Genomic DNA, 25,260 nt, shown 5'->3' on the forward strand with positions numbered 1-25,260 from the left:
CAATAAATGGGTAACACAAAAGACTCTTTACACATTCTATCATATCCACAGGTTTACAGGGCAAAATTTTAAAAGAATATGTAAAGATAAATATAAAATGAAACATTTTAATAAGAGCAATTTAAGAGACCAGTCCAATTTGAAATACCTATGATTTGCATGAAGGTGTGTTCCTAACAGATTATACAATTGCATCATGGACATTTAAAAATTATCTCACTTGTGTATATAAAAATAATATCAGATTAAGTGACAAATTAGAGAAAACTTTGCATGACCACTTGTTCGCTTTCCCTTCATCTATATGCATTCTTGCTCCAGCAATATTTGCACATAATAAGACAGAATGGGGAACAATGCTGCAATGGATATAATTCAGGGTAGCATCTGGTCCTGTGCTTTTAAAAATTAGTCATATCCCATTTTTCACTTGTATTTGTTTTTTTGTAAGAGAGTGGGTTTCATTATGTTTTGCTATAGTTTAGGGTTTGTTGTTGGTACATAGTATAGCACCACTGGTATCCCCTTGTAGGGGGCAGAGAAGTGCTTTCCAAGCCAAGAGCTGTATTCTGGGTAGCCTCTCTACAAGGACTGGCCAGACTGTTATTGAAGAGTGCAATCCATGCTTCTTCTTTGTGCCCCTGCAGGGGAGGCTGTCTGAAAAGAGGCAGGTAACTATATCTACATCTATACTTGGCCCCCTGGGAGTGATTCCCAGCTCACATAGACATAGTCATGATTTCTGTCATCAAGTTAGCATGCTAAAAATAGCATGGCCACAGTATATTTGTGCCAAAATACAAGGTCTTTTGTGATATAGGCAAATGTCTGTTAGGAGCTAATATGGCAGCAAATCCATTTTTACTGGTGATTTATTGTAAAGCCAGGTGTATTTCAACTATATTCTGTTTAGGTTCTTGTGCTGCTCCTATAACAGTGATATCTAGAAACCACTATGGAAATCTAAATTCAGGTTTCTAACCTCAAAGTTTATGTCTGCACTACAAGCTAGGTGTGAGATTCCCAGCTTATGTAGACTTACATTTATCAAGTTAGCATGATAAAATAGAAGTATAGCCATGGTAGCACAGGCTAACCCCTTCACCCAAGTACGTACCCACAGGATTCAGGTAGGTTTGCCCATGGCTCTGCTCACAGCTGCCTGTGCTACAGCAGCTACACTGTTAGTTGAGTGTGGTAGCTCGATGAGACCTAGCATGAGTATGTCTACATGAGCTGGGAATCAGATCCCTACCTGCAAGTACACACGGAACCAGTGAGTCCATAGCTCTGCCTTTAATCCATTCTAACCAGAACAGAAGGGCAAGTATACTGGGACCTCTCCAAATCTGCTGTAGCTGCCACTCTAACATGTGCTTTAGGGGAACCTCAAGAAGGTATTCTGACAGTGTCAGAGAGAATTCGAGCTTGTAAGCTCAGCAGCTGTGTACCCCCACATCTCCTTCACCATTGTCAGTGGCACCTAGCTCAGAATTACTATGACAACCACAATTACATATGGAGATACGATTAGATGAATGAGTTGAAAATGAATTGAAATGCTTAGATGACCAAAACCAGGACTTCCCAGATGTGTTATTATTCAGACATTCAGTAATTTGTTTTGCTATTTTGCACTGCTTCTTGAAATTGAAAGTATGGGCAAGTGCAGTTGTGTGCCCACTTAATTATTTAGTTGACTTTTATTTTCATATGTGCAACGCAGATTAATCTTATGGACATTTTAGTGTTTCTCTTGCATTCCTATTTTCTCCAGCTTTACCAGTGGAATGTTTTCAACGTTGCCCTTTACCTTATTTTTTCTCTTACACAAATTAGTCCTTTTAATGGAAATGAGAGAGAGAATGTTTTAAATAGAAAATGAACATAGAGACTTTAAAACCTGGAGATTTCAACCTAGGACTCGGGGTAAGTAACTAACTGCCAGACCCACTGTTTACATCTGGAAGTGATTCAGTGTCCTTTACTGAATCCAGGCCATTGCTGGGAAAACAAGGTCAGAAAAAAAGGATACTTGTGACACCTTAGAGACTAACAAATTTATTTGAGCATAAGCTTTCGTGAGCTACAGCTCACTCTCAGATAAATTTGTTAGTCTCTAAGGTTCCACAAATACTCCTTTTCTTTTTGCGGATACAGACTAACGCAGCTACTACTCTGAACGGTCAGAAAGAAATCTTGTCAGCAGGTTAGATATAAAAAAAAAGGTGGTTATGTGTTGTTAATCTGGTTACTGTAGCAATATTTTATTACTATCATAAGGGTAATTATTATTGGATTACTCTGTATGGGTCTCCAAAAACATTGCCAAAATATAATATGATACTATTGTTTGCTTTGTTTTGAATTTTCACTGGTATTTTTGTTTCAAGAGCATGAAGTGAAAATTGCATGCAAAAGGATGGTGGCCACATTTTCTAAAGTAAATCAGAAATGGACAAAATATCCCTGAAATCCAAACACATTCAAATTATAGTTGTTATAATTACTGATAATTATTGATGCTAGCACACAGAATCCTTAATGTTGATCAGGGCCTCATTGTGCAGGATGCTGTAATGCTTAGGGGCAGACATGGTCCTATCCCAAAGAGCTAAAATGAGTTACATAAAATTAGTGGAAGAGGGAGATAATCATATATTTATGTGTATCTGATTTTAATATTCATATAAATATGTTTGCTTCTTTAGGGTTGCAATTGCATAAATGTAGCCTTTCCCTAACTTTCTTTGAGATTGGTTCAGATTCAAAACCAGAAGGGTATTAAAACCTCTCAAGAGTTTGCCAGATTATTGGCAATGTCAAATCAGATACCAAACCCAACCCTTGATTTTCTACACATCCAGACTCTGATCCCTAACCTGAAGCTAATTCAGATCTAGATCCTAACAGTCATCTCTAAAGTAATCGAGGAATATTTTCATTCATTGAAAATTTCTACTATGTCCCGTAAGAGACAACCTTTAAAACAGAACTCCTACCCAATGTCTCTTCCAATATTATAAAATATCATTTTAAGGAAAGGAGTGTCCTTCATTATGGTCCTCTGAAATGAATTATTGATATCAGGGCCATCTTAGGTTTTGCAAGCCCCTATAAGAATAATACCTGGACTACCTAGCTACCTCCTCCTTTATATCCACATACTCCATTCATCTCTGTATACTCACAACATTCCATTACCCACCTCTAGCCTCATGCATCACCCCTCATGCTGTGGCAAATCTCCCCACCACATTTATGAAGCCTAGTAACTCCTTAAATGCAGCATGCATTCAAGAGGTAGAGTAAAAGTGTACATTTCAGGGCAGCGATTGGCAGTTACAAAATTCTGTCTGTTGTGGGCCACTGGCACAAGAGTCAGGTAGGACCAGGAAGGAAATCAAGCATTGTGCTTTGCCTGGCAGTCACATTTGTACATCAGGTACAGCAACATATAGAGGTTGCACAGGACTTAGGCATGTAAGCATGTAAAAGAACATCACAATAAATAGATGTGTAAATCCCATTAACTGCTTTTCCTTATCATTTTTCATTAACTTATAGTGCATTTTTTGTTCGAGCTTCACCCTCCTGGATTTATGTGCAGTACCTCTGTGATGTGAACCTGAGGTTGAGAAATTTTAGTTGAGTGCAAGAAAAGTTAGATAGGCCACAGGAAATTGTTTAATTTGCTAGAAGGGAAAAAGGGTTTTGAAGTTCATGTTTTATACAGTGAAATAATTACTGAGCAGTGACTATCTTCCTTTGTTTCTTGGAATCAGCGTAATGTTATTGATTTATATTTGACAAACAGATTGTCTTATATTCCATTTTTAAGTGAGAGAATATTATCTCCGTTTTACAGATTTTTGACACTTTTGCATGAACATTTGAAACTTTCCTGTTTACTATCAGATGGTTCCATCAGTCATGTTTATAATTTTTCTCAATTTCCTTGCATTCTGGAGTCTTTTAAAAATGTCTTGCCTTTACTATTAGAAGGCAATAAATCAAGCTGTAGTTACATATAAAACCTTGAACTACAGTCGTTAACATTTTGCTGTGTACATAGAGCCCAATTTTACAGAATTAATAGCAACATTTTAGTATGTCTAAAGTCCTTTGAGGAGAAGCAGTGTACTGAGACAGATGAGTAGTCATCTAAGTTTATGAGAACATACAGCCCAGCATTGCAAATTTGTCTTTAGGCTTCCGCTGTTTCTCAGATACTATGAAAACGTGTTTATGCACTCGTTATACTCCCCTGAAAATGGAATGCATAAACTGTTACCATTCGTAACATTGTCTTGATGGTACATCATTGGCAGATCACCTTTAAGGTAGCATTACATCCTAATCTAAGTCGCCGCGGTGTATTAACGCCTAGGCCGACAAATTGGCAGGGCGGCAAATTTATAACACCAGCCAGAGGCTGCTTCCCCCGGCGCCGGCTCGCGCCCTCCGCCCCCGGCCCCCCCAAAACCCCGCCTCCTCTCCTGAGCGCGCCGTGTGCCCCCCTCGTCCTCCCTCCTTCGCGAAGCTGCTTCGCGCGCAGGCACTGGCAGGAGCGGGGAGAAGCGTGGCCCGGCGGCGCGCTCAGGGGCGGGGGCGGAGCGGAGGCGAGCAGCTGCTGCTGCTGCTCCTGCTGGGGGGAGGCAATGAAACCAGGGTCTAGGGCAGCAAATCATTCATCCGCCACGGCTAAGTTGTATAATAATAAACGACAGCTACATAAACTCTCCTAACTGCATATCTAGACCTCTGTCTATCTTAAGGGATGTGAATTGAATTTAGCTCCAATGTAGTTTAATTCAAATACTGTACTGGTATGAATACAAAATATGTTTTGTACTTTGAAGTATTTTGCCATCAAGCTGTGAACCAACATTTTAAAATCCTTTTAAAGAGAATGACATTATGCTGGCTGTTGATTACTAGACCATTACAGCCTTAAGAATAGCTTTCAGTTCAGCATTTTCTTGCCTTTTCCTTTGATCTTTTGAAGGATGTACCATATAGAACAATCAATATTGCATATATTGGACCATTTACATTAACTCTCAATATCCAATAGGTCTCCATTTTTAAAGGAAATAACAATTTCGTCTCATTGTGTCCAAAAATTGTAAACCAATTAAAGAAATATTGACTTGGGAAAACAAACAAGAATTTATTATATCCTTTTTCCTTATTACACATTGTGGTCCCGATCCTGCTCCCATAGAAGTGAGTGGGAGTTTTGCTGGCCCTCGACTGTGGAATTCCCTTCCACCAGAAATCAGGATGACCACGTATCTTGCCACCTACCAAGCGAAAAGTAAGACCCACATCTTTGCAAAAGCCTTTTCACCATAACAACTCAAAGAGTGACCTGGTATCATTACCCTTAAGATAAGTGAAAGAAATATTCCACCCAAAATAATTATGCACAGTCTAATTTGAGGGAAGGAGAAGAATATAGTGCTACAGGTGGTTTGATGTTTTATGTAATGTTATTGGTACCCAGAGACTGCAGTGGTGTGATGCGTGAGAGATAGATTATGTAGGCAGATGCAGGATCCTATAACTAAGGCTCCTACTGTAGACCAAACAATTTCCTGATATATTGCTGAGGTGTCCAATCCAAAGCCAGATGAAATCTTTTCATTGACTTCAGTGGGCCTTGGATGAGACCCTTGATAAAACTAAATCTTAATTTGAACTTGAAATCCCAAAACAGACCATTAAAAATAGTATACTAAACATAGTAATGGAGCTATTTGATTTTTTTCTGATGCGACAAGCAAAGTGTTAAGTCTTAAAATGCATGTGCTGTTTTCTATGCAATATAATGGTAGAATATGGATAAATTCTCTTTAGATGATATACAACATTCTTTAATCTACACAAATCAAATCTTTTATATAGCATTATTGTATTCAGTGAATTACTATCAATTAAGTAATGTGGTGCATAAAGGTCAAACTCAAAATATTTGTGGTGAAATTATATGCACATATTGTGAAATGTGAGTGCATAATAAAGAAATTCTAAATGTGTACGAATAGGCTGAGCAGAAAAGTAATATGAGATGCTCATATGTAAGCACCAATTCTGTAATCCTTATTCATGTTAAACAGTCCCTATGCATGTGAGTAATCCCATTGAAGACTTGGATGAGTAAGTGCTACTCAATATAAGCAAGGGTTTCAGAATCTGGCTTTGTGGATCATCAAAAGATCCCCTAATGTGGATGACAAAAAATGTAATGTGAGAATTTATATTCTGATTTACTCTTCTATAGAAGAGATTTGAGCACAAAGGCCTTTAAAAGGTTAAACTGTTCTACCCTTTATTTGTACGATTAGCATCTTTGAGAATTTAACCTTTCCTTTAAAATCCTACAATAGAAATGTTGAATATTATACTCGTTGCCCCATTGTACATTTAATTGTACCTTTGTCATGAACATATATTTAAGGTCAAATGGGCTTGTTGCAGTATAATCATTTCTTAACATTCTTGATTTGAGCTACTGAGAGTACAGTTTGGAATGCATTTCCTCTGTCTTCTTTACTAATAAATAGGGCTTCTGATTTTTGGGTTTCGACAATAAACATCAATAGAGCACCCTAATACACAAGAAATAAATAAATAAATTTAAATTGGTGTTTATCCAGTAATCACTAGAAAAATACTTTAAATGGTTACTTGTATCTAAAGGCTTGTCTACACGGACCAGTAATGCGGACTACAGGGGTTGGTTTTTCTAAGCACATCAACATGTTGCACTGTGTAGAACCCTGCTGGTAAGCACTAAAGCTTTCCTAGTGAGCTTTAATGTAGTGCTCTTTGAAACAGAACTACATTAAAGTGCACTAGGGAAAATTACAAAGAGATCGCTCGTTACAATATCTACTTCTGTAATGAGTAATATATATCATAGACATTACTCATTACAATATATACAAAAAGAAAAGGAGTACTTGTGGCACCTTAGAGACTAACAAATTTATTAGAGCATAAGCTTTCGTGAGCTACAGCTCACTTCATCGGATGCATTTTAGCTTATGCTCTAATAAATTTGTTAGTCTCTAAGGTGCCACAAGTACTCCTTTTCTTTTTGAGAATACAGACTAACACGGCTGCTACTCTGAAACCTGTGAATATATACAAAGAAAGAGCCCTGAACCCCTCTCCACCCTGATTTTTGGACATGTACGTAAAACTGAAAATAAACCTCAAAAAATGAAATTAATAAACCCCCCAAAACAGAAGCCCTACTAATAAATGACTGAGAAAGTCCGAATGTGGAAAAAGACTATACTTCAGACTCAGAAAACAGAGACTACTCCCGTGCATGCACCTTCTGTCTTTGTGGTATATCTTTGTAGGAACCCACAGTATTTATCACATAATGTTTATGCAGTTGATTTCTCTATTTTAGAGAATGAATTTGGTTTTTACAACATGATTCTTTGTCTTCTTTTCATAGGCATTTCCTATTTAAACATGGATCTGGTTCTTCAGCTATCTTCAGTGCAGCCAGTCAGAACTATCCTTTAACATCCAATACCGTTTACTCTCCACCTCCTAGGCCACTTCCTAGAAGTACGTTTTCTAGACCTGCCTTCACTTTTAACAAACCTCACAGGTGCTGCAACTGGAAGTGCACTGCTTTGAGTGCTACAGCTATTACAGTTACTCTGGCACTGTTGCTAGCCTATGTTATTGGTAAGCCTTTTGTTTCCTTTCTTTACCCTTTCTGGTCAATTACCATACTTGTTTTCAACTTAATATAAATATCATGTTTTACTAATAACATTTGCAGGGGAGTGCTTCATAAATCCCAGAGAGCAAAATACAACCTAGGCCAGAGATTGAAAATAACATGGAATTCTAATTAACTCATCTTCTGTTAACCACAAATACTACCTATTAAAAATAAGAAATATTGTTCAAGACAACATGTTTACACTAGTTGAGGACTCCCACTGGTTTTAATTGCTGTCATTGACCATTTTCCCTTAAATTAAAAGTTTGTCTGATTTATAACTGAGTTATAAGTGATTTATAACTGAGTTATAACATTTGCTGCTACTTCTATTCCTTTTAAATAATGTTGATAAATAACTTCCAATTGGATTTGCCTTGCTAGCAACATTTAGTTTCTTTGATGTGATCACAAATTAGAACACTGATATTGTCTCCTTAATCTCAGTTTCTTTGACTAGATTTGCAGCTATCTTTAAATATACTTAATATTTGTGCCATATCTTCTTTATAAGATATATTTTGCTGTTGCTATATTGAATTTATGTTTGATTTAAAAAAATGTTGCACAGATTGAAATGCACTCTTAATTCATTTCAGGCTCATTTTTGCTTAGTAAATAACTCTGCAGTTTTGTTATTACAGTGCACTGACAGAATTAATCAAAATGGCTAAACACTCCTTCTTCCTTTCAGAAGAAAAATATTGTAGGTGGGCTTAGAGTCACTGTGATTAAAAATCATACTCAGCTGACAGCAAATCTTACTGACTTTCTAGATGACATTTTAGTTTCATTGAACATTAGTTTCCACATTTGGATGGTTTTGTAGTCTAAAATTTGAGTTTTATAAAATATATGTGTGTCTTGAATTCTAAAACATATGACTGTAATATTCTTCAAACAAATGGAATTGTTTTCTAGATTTGTGTATACACTCACACACACGCATACTCTATTTCTTAGTTTATATAGTGATCACTTCATAAGCAAGCAAGAGTTGAAGTATCCAATACATATTTGTGCCTTGAGTATGAATACTAAAAATGGGGTCATCTGAAAGAGAGGGCACCCACTTAGCAAAAAGTATTCAGAGATTTTATATACCAGATATCTGAAATACCGCCAAGCATGCAGCGTCTACATATAGTTTTGAATAGTCATTGGACATACTCCCTTCAGAATCAATAATTACAGGAATTATACAGCAGTACTAGAAGATACAGATTGGCATTATCTCTTAAAGTACTACCACCCAAAAAAAATCAAGTGACTTAGCCCTGGTCTACACTACAAAATTAGGTTAACATAATGCAGCTTATGTCAGCCTAACTATGTCAGTGTATATATTACAGCCTTGCTCCTGCCAATCTGAGTGCCCTACTACACTGACATAATAACTTCACCTCCACAAGATGGTTAGGGCTCATATCAGTGTAGTTAGGGCAATGCAGTGTCCATGTAGACACTGTATTACTTATATCCGCTGTTGGCCGCCATTCTTGTCAATTTCAGGGCTTTCTTGTCCGTGAAACTGACAAGAAAGCACTCCCCACTCCCAGCCGGGCTACTGGCGCTGCCCAGCTCTCCACTCGGAGTCGGACTGCCCCTCTGGTTCCAGCTCCCTGCTCCAAGCCAGGCTGCTGCCCAGGCTCCCCACAAGGTGCCCAGCTGCTCCAAGGCTCCCGGCTCCCCACTCCCAGCAGAAAGGTGAGAGCCGGGTGGCTTCCCAGCGGAGTGGGATGGCAAGCCCGGCTGCTCTGCTCCCGGCGGAGAGCAGGGAGCAGAGGTTGGGGGCAGCCAGGCTCCTGGTGGGGAGCTGCAAGCAGACCTGAGAGCATGGGCTCTCAGCTCCCAACACTGCCCCTCTTAGCTCAGTGGACGCACTCCTGATGAGGACATGCACCATCGACCGAAAGAGGATAGTGTGACATGAACCACGGCTCCAGTAATTACTGGAGTGGCTGTGAGTCTACCTAATATAGTCAACTTAAGTTTTTAGTGAAAACATGCCCTCAGGGGTTATGGGATAAGAAGCCTTTTTGCTTCTCATCTGTATTTCAAATTTAGTCTAAGTTAATAATGACAGTCATTAACATTTGGTTGGTGCTCAGTGGCCTACGTGATGAGTTTGTTTTCAGTTCTGTTTCTAGCAAACAGATTCTATTTTACAAAAGCTCTATCACCAATGATATTGTCTTCGTCTCTGCATCAAATTCTTTCAGTGAAGGGACACACAGGTTGAACTGCCCTCTCATATGTACCAAAAGGGGTACATTAGTGGGACAATGTGGTTTGCATTGCTGTTGTTTTGCCTTGTACTGTTTCCTATGATCCGTAGCTGTTTTGTGGCTAAATAGTGGACTTCAGTTTCCGGTATCAAAAATATATCCCAAGAATTCTTTTTTGTGTCTTTTCCCTCATTTTTGTTGTTTTTTGCATTTGATTGATTAAATATTTTCAATTAAAAAATGTAAGTAATATATTTTTCTTACTGGACCCTGAGAAAGATGAAAAACATCACATTGGTGTATAGAGTGAGAGCATACATGGTAATTAAAACAATGCTGCCATGTAAGTTTGATATTGATGAACACTTGCTTTGTTCTGCAATGCTAATTTTGTCTCAGGAACATTGAAGATCCCCAGATCCCCAGAGAGGAGCCTACCTTCAACACAAACACTGTTTTTACAGTTTTACAAAATAGTGTTTTGAATATAAAACCTGTCTGTACAATAATAATATCAGGGAATATATCTAAAGATGTGCCAGAAACTTCACTGCTGTTGAATCTATTGAAAAGATATGGGAAAACCCATGTTTATGAAAAATAAATGTTGCTTAGAATTTTCAAAGTGCATTATGAGATTTCGATCCCCGAATCCCATTGAATTTCAAAGTGATTTGGGTGCCTAACTCCCTTAAGTGTCATTGAAAATCCTACGCATTGTGTTTTCCACTTAGTGTTTTTCACTCTGTAAAAAAACTGTCTTTCCACCAAACACAAAACTCTCTTAAGTTATTTTATGCCACCACTACCTGAATCCTATCTTGCTCTTTCGTATTTGGCTGAGTGAAGTGTCCTGCTGCAGCTATCTGGCCAGCGTCTCCCAAGGCAGAGTTGTATCATAACTAAACAGCCATTGGAACTGCTTTTCCAATTGAAAATTACACGTACAAGACTCATTTATATGTATTGGAGAGCAGTAGCCTAACATCTTGTATGCACAAAGCTTGAATAAGCATTTTTTGTGTGGAAAACTAAGTGGGAGTTGGCACAATCACTGTTCCAGCCTGAGAATAATGTATACAAATAGGGGTCATGATCCAGAGGCAAGACGCAAAAGTGTGGCTGGAGGAGACATGGAAAAGAGACTAAAATGGCTAATGGCTGCTAGGACCCAGAAGGAGCAAGCTAAGGAGAAGGAAGGAGGAGTAGTTCTTCCTCCTTTCTCCTGTTTCTGCCTCCCTATTGCTGCTGCAGTTTGTCACTCTTCAAACCCTCCTTGCCAGCTTTTAAAGATAATGAGGTGTCTCCTCCTCACAGCTTCTCACTATTGTTAAGCAGTGCTTCCCTGAAACAGAGAACACTGCAAGTGGATTGATAGGAAGAGGAGGAAGGAGACACAGTAAATCCGATGAAGTGAGCTGTAGCTCACGAAAGCTTATGCTCTAATAAATTTGTTAGTCTCTAAGGTGCCACAGGTACTCCTTTTCTTTTACAGTACCTTCCCTAACTGTCCCTCGGGACCCTTCCTCAGTAACACACAGCATCAGTTCCCACTCAGAAGAAGATGCACCATCAGCCCTCAACCAAAACCAGCAGTGTTATCTTCTTGTGATCCAGTTCCCACATCCCACATATATGTCTCTCAAGAAGCTCTGTTTAACAAATGCAGCTGAATTCTGTATTAACCAAAGTTTCTGACACCTGATTCAATGTGTAGCCCCATTAATTGCTCATTGAAGTAATCTAGCCAACAGGTGACAAAGATCTAGATGCTATTAACGACAGAAGGAAGGTTTTGACTTTCTAGTCTAAGCCGATGGGAAAGTGGGCTTGGCCGCTGCTGGTATGGGATTGTTTAAAAGCAGATGAGTGTGTAATCAACTGCCCTTATTGTGAACTTGTGTAACAGTTGGAGGGCATATGCCCTCAATTAGGATAGTCCGTAGATTTTCTTTCAACCTCATCTGGTTGCTTTCCTTATCCCACCAATACAATCTCACTTCATCCTTCATCCTGCCACTGGGCAAAATGCCTAACCACCCTTTACTGGAGATTAGAGCTGGATACCATCAGGACGCTGATGGTACCATAAGTCCTGCCTCCGTATTAGCCTTTCTAATGTACTGAACAAAGGGTGGGATAAGCCCCACAGAACCCCACGAGTCCCTTAAGTGCACATAAGGTGACTAGCAAGTGTGAAAAATTGGGACGGGGGTGGGGGGCAATAGGCGCCTATAGAAGAAAATGCCCCATGGGGAAATAGTTTTACTTTGTGTAATGACCCATCCACTCCCAGTTTTTATAATTTATTTGAGCATAAGCTTTCTTCCCCATGTTTATTCCCCCCCCCCCCTGTTCCTCAGACATTCTTGTCAACTGCTGGAAATCGCCCACCTTGATTATCACTACAAAAGGTTCCCCCCCCCCCCGCTGATAATAGCTCACCTTACCTGATCACTCTTCTTACAGTGTGTATGGTAACACCCATTGTTTCATGTTCTCTGTGTATATAAATCTCCCCCCCCTGTATTTTCCACTGAATGCATCCGATGAAGTGAGCTGTAGCTCATGAAAGCTTATGCTCAAATAAATTTGTTAGTCTCTAAGGTGCCACAAGTACTCCTTTTCTTTTGCGGATACAGACTAACACAGCTGCTACTCTGAAACCTGAAAATCTATAGTCACTGTGTTCAGTATTAGACTTCATCAAATCTCCTGAACTACAGAATGTATATTTTAGCTTTAGCAGGGGGAGCTCCTATGAATATGTTGCAAACTCATTATAATTGTTGCAGAGAGCACAGAAAATGCTGATTGCATACAGAGGGTATTTGGTGTGTTGTTTCCAACTGAATCAAAGCATATGTATGTTTGTTTTTCTTCCATCCTCTCATATATGTTTTGGCAATCAATGATGCATTGGTGTCCGTCTTTGTAGCAAGGCCCTGCAGGGCCCTCTTGGTTACTGTGAAAAAATCACACCCCTGAGCGCTGCAAGTTTCAGCACTGGAAAGTAGCAATGTAGACAGTGCACCAGTGCTGGGAGCCACACTGGTAGCTACTCCCCTCATGGAGGTGGGGTTTTTTTTGTAGCACTGGGAGAGGTCTCTCCCAGCGCTGGTGCTGCAACTACATGGCAGCACTTAATATTGCTGTAAAGACATGCCCTAACTTTCATTCTGGATCTGAGATGGTTATGAACTTGTAACCCTGGGGAAAACCCAGCTGTGGGTTTTGAAGGACTAAAACCTTCCAGAGCCATAGGTTGGCACTGAGGTGACCTCTAGTAAGCTTTTTAGCATGCATATAAGTTTTTATTTTCTAATATTTTTCTCTGTAATGTTTTACCTTAAGAAGAAGTGGGCCCTTGAGGGATATTGGAGGGGGAATACAGGTACAGTTACCCCAAAATTGTGACAAATACATTTATAAACCTCTAGAAATTATTGAAAGATCTTAACCATGTATATCAATAATAATAACGTTATTTTAAGGACTTCTGTCTTGAGTTGTCATACAGAAAAGGGTGAGTCCTAGTTTTCCCTTAATGTGTATGTCCTGATTTGTAAATTTGTCACTGGTCTATATAGAATAAAGCTGCACCTCTCACCAGCGTAATTTGGGGTGTAGGAAAGAAACAGATCTCTTGACAGGTTTGGGGGACTTTAAATGGCAGACCGTTGTTTGAAAACACATTTGTGACATGTTAGAAGTAGTTCTGATGGACTTGTTTCAGAGTAGCAGCCGTGTTAGTCTGTATTCGCAAAAAGAAAAGGAGTACTTGTGGCACCTTAGAGACTAACAAATTTATTTGAGCATAAGCTTTCGTGAGCTACATGCATCTGATGAAGTGAGCTGTAGCTCATGAAAGCTTATGCTCAAATAAATTTGTTAGTCTCTAAGGTTCCACAAGTACTCCTTTTCTTTTTCTGATGGACTTGGTTAGTGGATATAATACAGATACAGAGTTGTAACTAGGCATTTTAGCACCCGGGTGAGTAGCATATTTGCGTCCCTACTGGGGTTTTTTTTTAGATTAACTAAATTATCGTATTATAGAGTAATGAAAGTGCATTTATTTTTGCATCTCAGTACAGTATGTAAATGATTAAAGTTACTGTCTGATTCTTTTAGGTGTCGTATTAATTTTCAACACAATCCTTTAAATCCTTATAGTATCCTCCTATATAACCTTTAAACTCATAGACAGGTACTGAAAAAAATGGACTAAAACTAATGTACCATAACTATGGCTACTGCAATGACTTAATGTATAAACCTATTCAGAAAGACATAAAATTGCATTTCTGTTTATAAAAAAAGTAATATGGTTTTCCATCACCCCCACAGTGAGACTGTAGCTGGAAATAAATAGACACCTTCTCTCAATGACACATCGGAGAATAAAAGGGATCAAGAGTAAACAAAGAATGAATTTACCAGGGAGGTGCATTATCTAGCAATTGAATTACCAACTAGCATCTGACACCGTATAAGCAGAAGTCACCCTTTCTCTGGCCTTTTTATATGAGGGAGACAGCTATTTTTGCAGGGGTTGGGGGGGGGTGTAAGATTTCTGTTTTTTACCTTTTTGCATTGTGATTTTATTTTTCTAAGAAGAATATTGATTATTGTTTGCTTCCTGGTACATATTATGGTGGCTTATACCTGATAATTTTTCCTTGCGGCATCCTGCGAAGCATATTGTGATAATACCCCACAAAGGGAAGGATTATATAAGCCATGGCTTGTTGTATAAGGCCAGTGTGGGAAGCATCATTCAGTGGGGGAAGCTATGTTGTGACAGCTGATAAGAGGCATGATGCATGCTGCATCTTGGCAGGGGTTAGACTAGATGCCATCCCTTCTAACTATATGGCTCTGTGACATTTGATTTCTGACCAGGCGAGGCCCCTCGCACTTAAATGTGGAGACAGAAGAACGTATATGGCTGTGATTGTGAAATCAGATTATGGTGTGCTTCAGTGTGAGACAATGCCAATGTCATGGTTGTAATGGCTAGATGGACTTATCACCAAGTTCTAGTAGAGAAGGGTGGCCTGGTCTCATAGAGAAGATTCAGGAACAGACTGACTAGGTCACAGCGCAGAATGCTACAAGCACAGATCACAGTAGACATGCTTCTCCATCTCACCAGCAGCCCCACTCCAGATTTGCACCCAGTGCCGATTTCTATATGGTCCTCTTCACCTGTACAATAAATGGCCTGTATTTTTATGTCTGGGCACAACTGAAAATTGTCCCTAGTCCAAAATTAGAGGCCTTTTAAGAGAAAAGCCAAGGTGTGTTCAGCATCCTGGGCCAGTTGGCCCTGACAGAGTCAATTCCCTGATATGTCAGTGGAGCATTATAACAGTGGATCAGAGGGAGGTTCCTTATTCTGTTTTCTGTAATACTGATTGAATCAGGGTGGGGCAGCAACAAGTAAGGATGGGTTACAGTAACAGGAAAACGCAGCTAAAGGAGGGAGCAGGGGTGGTATTTTACTATTACAGAGTGTTGACTAAAAAGACATGTTTTACTTTGCTTTCTTTGTTTCTACTGTTGCTTCCCCTACTGTAAATCACAAGCAGCCCAGGACTACTACTGCTTCTTTTTCTTTCTTGTCTGAACCCTTCCTCCTAAGCATGGAAGCCCCTCTGCCCCTCCCTGCTATTTTGTAAACAAGGCAAGTTGCGCATCCCATTAGGGTAACTGTGCCCCTGCCCCTCCCTGAGCCGGAGCTTTGCCCTCTGCCACCATCTGGCAGTCTCTCACCCCCTTGGGCTGAACCCCGGCTCCTACCACGCCCCCACCCAATTTGCTCTTAGGCCCGTCTCCTGTCCCTGCCTCCAGCTGTTTGACCCCACCCCCAGGCAGTCAGTTTCTGCCCCCTCCTCAGACCTTGCCAACCCACTCTCAATTTGCCCCCTTAACCCTTTTAATTTCCAGGGAGAGCAGCAGCTTTAGCAGATGTTACTAAGCAATGAGCATGCTTAGTAGGAGCCAAGCAACACTCAGCTCCATGCATGCCTGTTGCCCCGCCAAGATCCTAGTGCTTGGGATACTGTTCCGGATGGGGTAATTGGGCGTGATTGGGGGAGGGAGGGGAAGAGGAATGCTGAGCACCCTGGGCTCTGGTTGGATGCTGCTGGGCCCAATCCTGCAGGGGAGTTGGTGCTGACACGGCTGGGCCGAATCCTGTGCACTGCCCCTTTTTGCACCCCTGGCTGCTCTGCCCCCGGGTGGCTTCCCCATTCACCCTGCCCTCATTATGGCCTGGAGATGAGGAGCTAAAGGTGAATAAGTGCAGTTACATCAACTTGCTTTAGCACATGGAAGTCATCAGCACATAAGTATGGTTCAATATCTTGAGTGTGTTTTGCTGTCTTTATCTCTGGCTCTGTATTGATATAGATTATATTAAATACATTACGATTCTGTAGTGTTGTCTCTAAATACTCTGTTTTTATGATGCAGCATCTGTTGCTTAGATGAGTCTTATCATAAAACTAAGAAGTCAAGCAACAATCAGCAGTTGTGGAGGAAATTCAAATCAGATGTTAAAAATAGGGTGACACAAATCTACAAAATAATTTTTATTAGTATAAGAACATATGGTATTAGTTTCTGTAGTTTTCCACTAAATCATTGTTTTCTTAAAGTATGATACAATAGTTTGTTCTTAGTGATGATTGACTGTTTAATTAGGTATCCTTGGATTTGACCAAAGAACAACCTATAGCACTTTGCTTTCATAATGCCTGAGCCTTTTATTAGCATATTATCTGAACGTGCAAAGTCGCTGGGCTTAGTTTTCAAAGGTGCTGAACCCATGTGGTTCTAAGGTGCCACAAGTACTCCTTTTCTTTTTTGTGAATACAGACTAACATGGCTGTTACTCTGAAACATGTGGTTCCAGTGACTTCTGTGGGTGCTGCAAGTGCTCAGCTCCTCTGAAAATCAGACCTATTGTCCCCAATGTAAGATGCATCACTTATTTCAGACACATTTACAACTCTCCCATGAAAAGTACATTTGATGTTATCCGATTATTTATTACTCTAAGTAGCAGACATCAGAGATGGGTGTTGGGTCATAACATTAATATTATAGAAAATGTTGCACAAGTTCAAACACTTTGCTATTTTCCATTGTATCCTGTCCTTTATTTCAGTCCCTTCTCGCACACTGTAAAGGGCAGTATAGCAAGTTTGGGTCTTAGCAGGTTGTAAGGTTGGGCCATGTTTTGAGAAACATCTACCTCAATAACATGTTGATCTATAATATCAATTATGTAGTTTCTACATCATTCAGAAAGCTCAGAGAATACAGTAGAATATACATTGTTAAACTCTTCAGATTGGGGACACAGCTGTGCAACCTTAAATCACATTAGTGAATACTTCAGTGGGATTACTTGGGTCCAGAAATGCTTATCTAGGTGAGTAAGCATTTCACAGCTGGATGTCTTAGTTTCTATTCTGTATGATTCCAGGTCAGACTAATAGATACTAGCAGAGGCTTGTCTTAGAAATTTTGGACATTTCCAGTATAGTTACAAATCCTTGGTTCTACTAAAAGAAAGAGTTGACAAAGGCCAATCAATCATACAATTGGGCTGTTTGCCAAGATTGTTTATTTGTCTGTCTCTAACTCTAACAGAGGTTTCAGTTTGAAATGTGAAACCAAGTTAGTCCTTATATGACTGAATATAAGAAATGATCCTTCTTTTTAATTGTCCAAGGTTTCTATTCCTGAAGTATAAAATGTGTTACTTATAGAGAGGAAAATGCTTAAGAGTCAAGAGAGACATAATAGCCAGGTGGTACAAATCTTCATTTCAGGAAATGTTACCAGACCAGAAACCACTATCCCTTTCTTCACCTTGATAAATCATAACCAAATGAAGAATGTAGCAGTTGTAAGGCACAGAATCTCATAACTTGGTCATCGCACAATATTACTAGCATATTACTTAGACGATCTTAATGATTTTAATGGAGGATAAGCTGTCCTCCTCTAAACAGTGCAGCTTTGGGCCTGATTCTCATTTACACGGTATCCATTTTACATCACTGGCAGTGTATGAATTACATTTATACTCACTTTGTCTCCTTTATACTGACAAAGTAGTGTAAAGAGCCTTAGGATAACTGAAAATCAGACTTGTAATTTTAACTTTCATCTGAACTCTGTCACGGATCCACAGGATCTGTGCTATGCTTCAGTTTTTGAACAGTCTCTTGGAGGAACCCCTTTCGTGTGCCAGATTTCCCAAGTGTCTAACTGCTCCTTCTGGGCAGGTCCCGCAGCCTTAGTGCCTCCTAGACAGAGCTATTGGGCTCTAGCACGCCTGCTTCACACTGTGAGCTCTGCTCAGTGAGTCCAATCTAAAGAGACTGCTGGTACAGAATAGACTAGTACACTCTTCAGGGACTAATCACGCCAGCCAGTATTTGCAGCAAAACCCCACACAGTGTTTTTCAAAACAAAGTAGAATTTATTACTCAAGTGGTACACAGCACTGAAAGTCCTTAGGTCAGCACAGAGAATAATGGTCAAACCACAGTTTACTAGCCAAGCTGTAGTGAACTCCATTTTCGGGCTCTGTTTCTCTCTGAATTCTTTCCTTAGTCAGTTCCCAGGTGAAAGAGCTCAGCTTCTTTCAGAGCCTACACTTAGCGCTGATTTCCGCTACAGGGAGTGACGTTGCTGCAATCGATGAAGCAGGGATCGATTTAGCGGGTCTAGTGAAGACCCGCTAAATCGACCCTGGTATTCCAGCTCTCTGAGAAGAGTAAGGTAAGTCAACCGGAGAGCATCTCCTGTAGATTCAGCGCAGTGAAGATAGGGGGTAAATCAACCTAAGCTACGTCGACTTCCACTACATTATTCACGTAGTTGGAGTAGCGTAACTTAAGTCGACCTTCACTCTGTCCTTTTTTTCCAAACAGGGCCATGCTGAGTTTACAACACCCCTGGCCAGAGCTTCCCACTGAGTGTCAATAACATGAGTCATTAGAGCTTGCATTGTCAACCTGGGTCAGTTTCAGCCAGTCCCTTAATAACTCTACTCATTCCATCCAAACAGGGAGGTGACACAGAAACTTACATCTTTTAGCATAGCCTGAGAGCAAAATTAATCTTCTTCCCCATACTTAGCAATGCAAAGTATAGGCAGAAACTGTGGATTCATAAACACATTTCAGAAAATTCCCATATCATCACAAACACCAATGCACATCATAACTTTACAGCATGGATGAAATCCAACATTGTAAACAGGACCTGCATGCAATTGCAGAAAATAAATACTTTTCAAGTAGCTGGAGATTGTCTGACGAGGGACAGAAACAGTGGTCAGCTGATGAAGTCCATTCTGTCAAAGCTACTGTAATTCCTAGACCTGATAGAGGAAGCTCTAATAAGATTTTCTAAATAAATGGAAATAGCATGGAAAGCAAACAAAAGCATTTTGTGCAGGTCGGTGATTTGGAGAGACTACACACATTTGTGGGATTTTGTCCCCTAAAATTCGTCACATGGGATAGATAAACATATTGCAAGGGCTTTTTTTGTTTTGTTTTTTGGTCATCTCTTCGCTGTTGAGAGTCTATTTTGCATTTGAGCCAAACCACACATTTCATATACTGCCAGACTTGCAGCACAAAAGTTGACAAGCTGTGCTTACACAGAAGGTAGATACAAATACATTAAATTAGATCATTGGCTTTATAAGGAGAAGGTGTGGAATAATCCGGTTTATAAAATGAATCTGAAAATCCCACTTTTGTATATTTCTGAGTCTTTGCCTGAGTATGCTGCAAACTTACAAGACATGAGTTACTTATCTAGAAATGTCAATTTCCTCTTGATTAAAAGTTGAGCAAAGTAGGTCATTCCAATTCTTTATTTGCAGATGAAGGGCCAGAGCCTTGGCCCTGGCTGTTTGGAGTTACCTCATTGGTGCAAAACAGCCAGAAAGTTACCCTAAAGGGGCAACCAAGGATTCGCTGTGATGGAGATGCCAGAGAGCCAGCATTGCCACTGCTCTCTGGCTTCATGTAGGTGGTGTGCTGGGACAAAGCAGAGTGTACAATGCTCCATTGTATCATCAGCCAGCACAGCAGTCCTATGGGACCAAATGCAGCTGACAAAATTTCGAGCAGCCATAATAGGCTCCGGATTGAGGGAGTAGAAAGCTAGTTTAAATCCACCTTTGCCACACAGCATCCTACACTCTCATCAGCTCTGCTGACTGTAAACTCTGTCAAACTTAGTATCTGGATCAAGGTCTTTAATTTAACCATATATCGTATTATTGTAAAAAAATATATTTACATTTATCTTTTGCAAGGAGGATCTCAAATTTAGAATGACTTAACATGTGATATATAAATGCAATAGAATTTCAATTGTACATGTGATGTCTGTGGTGTACCCCCAAAACATTAAATAAAGAGAGGATCACATTTTTACCTCAAATGTGTTTCCTGCCTCCAAATCACCTCTATAGGAGCTATGTATAAGTCTTTGGGGGCAGAATGTAGTCATACAGTGACAAAGCTACATAATAAAATAATAGTGGAGGACTGGATAAATTGGGGTTTGGGTACACCAAGAAAAGATATGTTTTCAGATGAGATCTGTAATAAGGTAAAAAGTCAAGGAGACAGAGAAATCAGGCTGGTTGTTTCAGAGAGCAAGAGAGAAACACAAGAAGGTGCTTGCATTAACAGCAATGAGAATGTTCAGAGAGGAAGCTAGTATTGTGCTGGCAAATGAGAAAGGAGAGTGCTTCAAATGGTAACATCCTTTGCTGTGTTTTAATAAAATCAAGTACACATTTTCTGCATGGATCTTCATGGTCTTCTAGAGATTTTTGAAAGAGATTTAAAAGTAAACTTTCTTGATTCCTACTTGGTAAAATTTATGTATATTTAAAATAAAAATTAGTTTTTATCATGCATGCTGCACCTCTATTATAGGTCTAACTGAAATGTAGAAATTATATTTAACTGAGAAAAGAAAATATTAGTGTGATGAAAAATATTAATGAAAATGATAAATAAATATGTGCTACTTCCTTTAGTGAGCTCCTGAAATAGTCTTCTCCAAGACTTAGTGGCTTCCAGTGCTGTATGTAATCTGGTTATTACCAGAGTAATACTGTACCTAGATTTGAAGGTAATTTGTCAAAGAACTATAGTTTATATACACGAACTTGATGGTTAATATAATGAAAATTGAATTTATTTTAAGATTGCAAGATAACCAGTTTCTGTAATGGTAGAAGCCATTTAATTTAATTCAAGTAGAACTTATTTTCTGTTCAAACATCCAGCCTTATACGTTGTTCAACATGAAACCTACCTAGTGGTAATCACATGTAATTTCCCATAGGCTACAAGTAGGAGTCCAAGGCTGGCAAAGGCCATCATCTCTATAATGCAGTTGGTATTTTTCGGGAAGGAAACAGACTGTCAAACATACAAACAGTTCAGCTAGCTTGCCAAGCTTTGGCACGTACTTCAGAAACTATAGTACTTCCCCAGCCAGAAGGGAAGACAAAGCAAACTAGGTTAATTGGTGAGAATAGCTGACAAAATGCATAATGTAGCCAAACTAAAAAAGAAGTGGAACAAGGAAAATCATACATTGCACATTCAGCCCCCTGCCTTGTGACATACACCATATAGCACCGTATAACATGGAAATGCAATTCATGAATATAGACTTGCTACAGAACCTCACTTTATATTTATTTGTATATATTATTACAATTAATTGCCAACTCTTTGTTAATATATAATAGAACCCACAGCTCTTGGTAGGATCAGGGCCCCATTATGCTGCATGCTACAGAAACACAGAAGTACAGCAAACATGGTGATCCCTGCTGCTTCCATTATATGTACTAGTGATCCATGTTGGGTTAATACATTCCAAGGCCAGAACACAGGGTATGGTTAGTATCAATGAGGTCTTCTAGACCATAAGACGCAAATTATTATTATTCTATAGGTATGTATACTGATTACATATTTTTGAGATGTGGAGCCAGATGCTGATCTCTGTTATACCAGTATAAATCCAGAGTAAGACCATTGAGGCCAATGAACTTACTCTGAATTTATGTTAATGTAAATGAGAAGTGAATAATTTTCACAATTACACACTGAGATCAGAATCTAGCCCGTAAATCAGTTAAGTTTTCTTGCCCTGTCAGGGAAATGAAACGAGAATTTGGGGCATCATGTTTGCTGTGGATATATTGATGGTGAGTCTTAAAAACATGGTGCAGGCATTTATAATACTTGTGCAGTTAGTGTAAACTACTGTACCTCACATTTTATTAGCTGTGCAGTATTCTTGTGGCCTTGCTGGCCATCCCCAATTTTTTTTGCCCCAGATCCCTAACTGACCTGCTCAAGGATTGAACTCACAACTCTGGGTTTAGCAGGCTAATGCTCAAACCACTGAGCTATTCCTCCCCCCATCCATCACATCAGAAACATCAACAATGTCATTTATATACAGCCCAGGGGTGCACCATCCCATGGGGAGCAATGGAAGTGACTGTGACAGAGAGGGCGCTTGCCTGCTAACTACCCTTTTGTGGGGTACAGCTTGTTTCCCCTGTAGGTCAGTCCTATTTTACTATGGCTGTGTTCCCCCCACCTTTTCACACTCACTTTGGGGTGTGCCTCCCGGGAATTAGGAAGGGAGACGTCCCTGCTCTCCCTTGGCTCCAGGACTAATTGTGCCTGACCTTTTTGTGGGATGCGTGGGAATCAGGGAGGTGCGCGCACACACACTCATGTTCGTGTTCAATGATTAGGCAGACACTGGCTGAAAATGATTTGGAACATAATAGGAAGAATATCACTCAGAACTGGGCAGCAAAAGGTGAACAGCTTTACTTTGTGGCACTATATTAATGCAGCAAAGGAGAGAGCTCTTGGTCAGTTGAAACAGATAGCACCTGTCATAGAGTACCATATTCACACAACCATTATTCTTTTTATTGCAAGAATTTCCATTAATTGCTGAAGAAATTCATCACCTATCTCATTGGTCTGTGTCCAAAAGAAAATGTGGAAATTAAGAAGACATTTAGTTTTAGAGTAAAGTTAGAAACTTGGAATTCTGGTTTTTTTCCACACAGAGACAAATAGTACCTGATGTTTGCAGAATCAGGTTTGCTGCATTCTTTCTTAGTCTAATCAAAGTGCTGTAATTTAGGAATAAATTAATTGGTCTTCATTTTTTTACAGCAGTACATTTATTTGGCTTAACATGGCAATTGCAGCCTGTAGAAGGGCAGCTCTATGAAAACGGAGTCAGCAAAGGAAACAGGGCCACGGAGTCCATGGATACCACTTACTCGCCAATTGGAGGGAAAGTGTCTGATAAATCAGAGAAGAAAGGTAGGTGTAAGTATAGGGCAGGAAGGGAGGTTGGGAGTATTTAAATTTTAATGCAATTCAGATTACATATTTGTCACAATTTGAACCTTAATTAAAAATAGCCAATCTCCTCTGTTATAACTTTAAACCAATCAATGGGTCATATTGTGCCACTAACTTTTTTTTTTCAAGCAGGGCCCCACTACAATCAATGGATGGCTCAAGGTTATGCAGAAAGTGATGTTCATGGAACAAAATATGGGCTTTCATTTTGCAAAAGCAGTGATCCGATGAAAGCCAGCTTTGGTACCTTCAGTGCCCATAGCTGAGCAGGTCCCCTGTTGGTAACAACCCCCAGTGTGTGGGGTTGAGGGACTTGCTGCTATGCAAATATCTTAGGCAGAATGAAGAGAGTCAAGCTGTCCACTGGGAAAAAGACCAAGCTTCCACATCTTTCTCTTCTCCAAAACACGGTCTGAGTAGTGAAAAGGAAAAGAAAACGTGACGATTCCACTCTCACTTGCTCGCCCTCCCATCTCCCTTCATGTGGAAAGATAGAATTTCTGTGTTCTTCTGACCATGGGTGGGGAGAAAAGAAATCAAGATGAAGACAAAGACCAGCCTTTAGGTGGGGGAGAAGGGCAGAATCAAACTGAGGTCTTGTCTACACTATCCTACAGTTTGGGCTATGGCGATGTTAATAGCACTGTGCACCAAAGTGCTGTGCTGAATTTTCCCCATGTGAATGCTGCGATGTGAGCCAAAAGGTTCCTAGTTTTCGTTAATGTAGACCTGTTTGAAGAGAACTACATTAAGGTGAATTAGGAACCTTTAGTTCACCCCTACAGTGTCCATGCAGCAGAGTTAAGGTACAGCACTTTGATGCATGCAGCTATTCCCATCCTTGTAATCCAAACCGTAGGGCAGTGTAAACATGCTCTTGCAATGATAGGGAATTCTCTGCCTTTTGTACAGATAGAATAAGTGCCACTGTCTCCTAAATATGAAACAAGATAGGCCACTGTTGCAGCAATCCTTACAAAAGGATATTACATTCCAGAACAACAGGCTTACAAATCAATGTGGCCCAAGTAGAAAGAGATCATAGAAGAAAAATAAGCAATTGCAGTAACACACGAGGAGGTGACAGTATTGTCATTTCCATTTTTCTTCAGAATGGATTGATGGTGAATTGCAATACTGTATTTGTGCCCTGATTCCATGTGGGAAAGGGCCAAGTTACATCATACACTTTGTACTTGACTTTCTTAAATCACTTTATCAGTATACTTCAGATTTAACAAAAGCTTTCTGAAACATTTGACTTCTCAAAGGGGATTTATAGAAAGGGTTCACCGTGCAAACAGCTAAATTACAGTATTACCAATCAGTTAGATGTGTGAGATGATTTATGTATGTGTGGGGCCTCTCTGTGGTAGGTCATAACTGTTCTGAGTATCCTGGAACACACTATTCCACAGAAGCTGCAAAGCTTAGAAGTGTGCAGCATCTGCACCGCTTCACAGGAGGGTGCATCAGCTAGCTCCACAGCTCAGTGCTGAGGGGATTTAGACTGTTCTGCCACCTCTTCCCCCGCTTCTTGTTGGGATGGAGCACTGACGGGGAGTATTCCCTACATGCATGTAGACACATGGAAAAAGGCTCCTTGAGCCCAGCTCTACAACTTTTGTGCACTCATGGGTGTGCATTCCAGCCTGAATATTTTCCACTTCTCACTTCCATTTCCCATCTTTTATTTAAATAGCCATCCGACACCTTATTCACAATACAGGGCCAAATCCTGCTTGTGCTTGTGCTAAGGAGAGGAGGGGGAAGTTGGCAGCCCCTTACACTTCAGCAGCAT

The 25,260-nt window shown here is 39.9% G+C and overlaps 1 protein-coding gene across 10 annotated transcripts in view; it reads left to right on the forward strand.

Annotated features, from left to right (window-relative positions):
* TENM1 (teneurin transmembrane protein 1) overlaps nucleotides 1-25,260 on the forward strand; it is a 490,191-nt gene that overhangs the window by 271,860 nt on the left and 193,071 nt on the right. For 5 of the 10 annotated variants that reach the window (XM_043493115.1, XM_043493113.1, XM_038416701.2 and 2 more), the window contains 3 exons: nucleotides 5,228-5,320; nucleotides 7,478-7,716; nucleotides 23,265-23,417. In XM_043493115.1, coding sequence (XP_043349050.1) covers nucleotides 5,228-5,320; nucleotides 7,478-7,716; nucleotides 23,265-23,417 — 485 coding nt within the window. The remainder of the gene's footprint in view (nucleotides 1-5,227; nucleotides 5,321-7,477; nucleotides 7,717-23,264; nucleotides 23,418-25,260) is intronic. The other 5 variants (XM_043493120.1, XM_043493118.1, XM_043493119.1 and 2 more) reach the window with 3 other exon arrangements.

The sequence above is a fragment of the Dermochelys coriacea genome, chromosome 9 (assembly GCF_009764565.3).
Source record: "Dermochelys coriacea isolate rDerCor1 chromosome 9, rDerCor1.pri.v4, whole genome shotgun sequence".
Classification (NCBI taxonomy): domain Eukaryota; kingdom Metazoa; phylum Chordata; order Testudines; family Dermochelyidae; genus Dermochelys; species Dermochelys coriacea.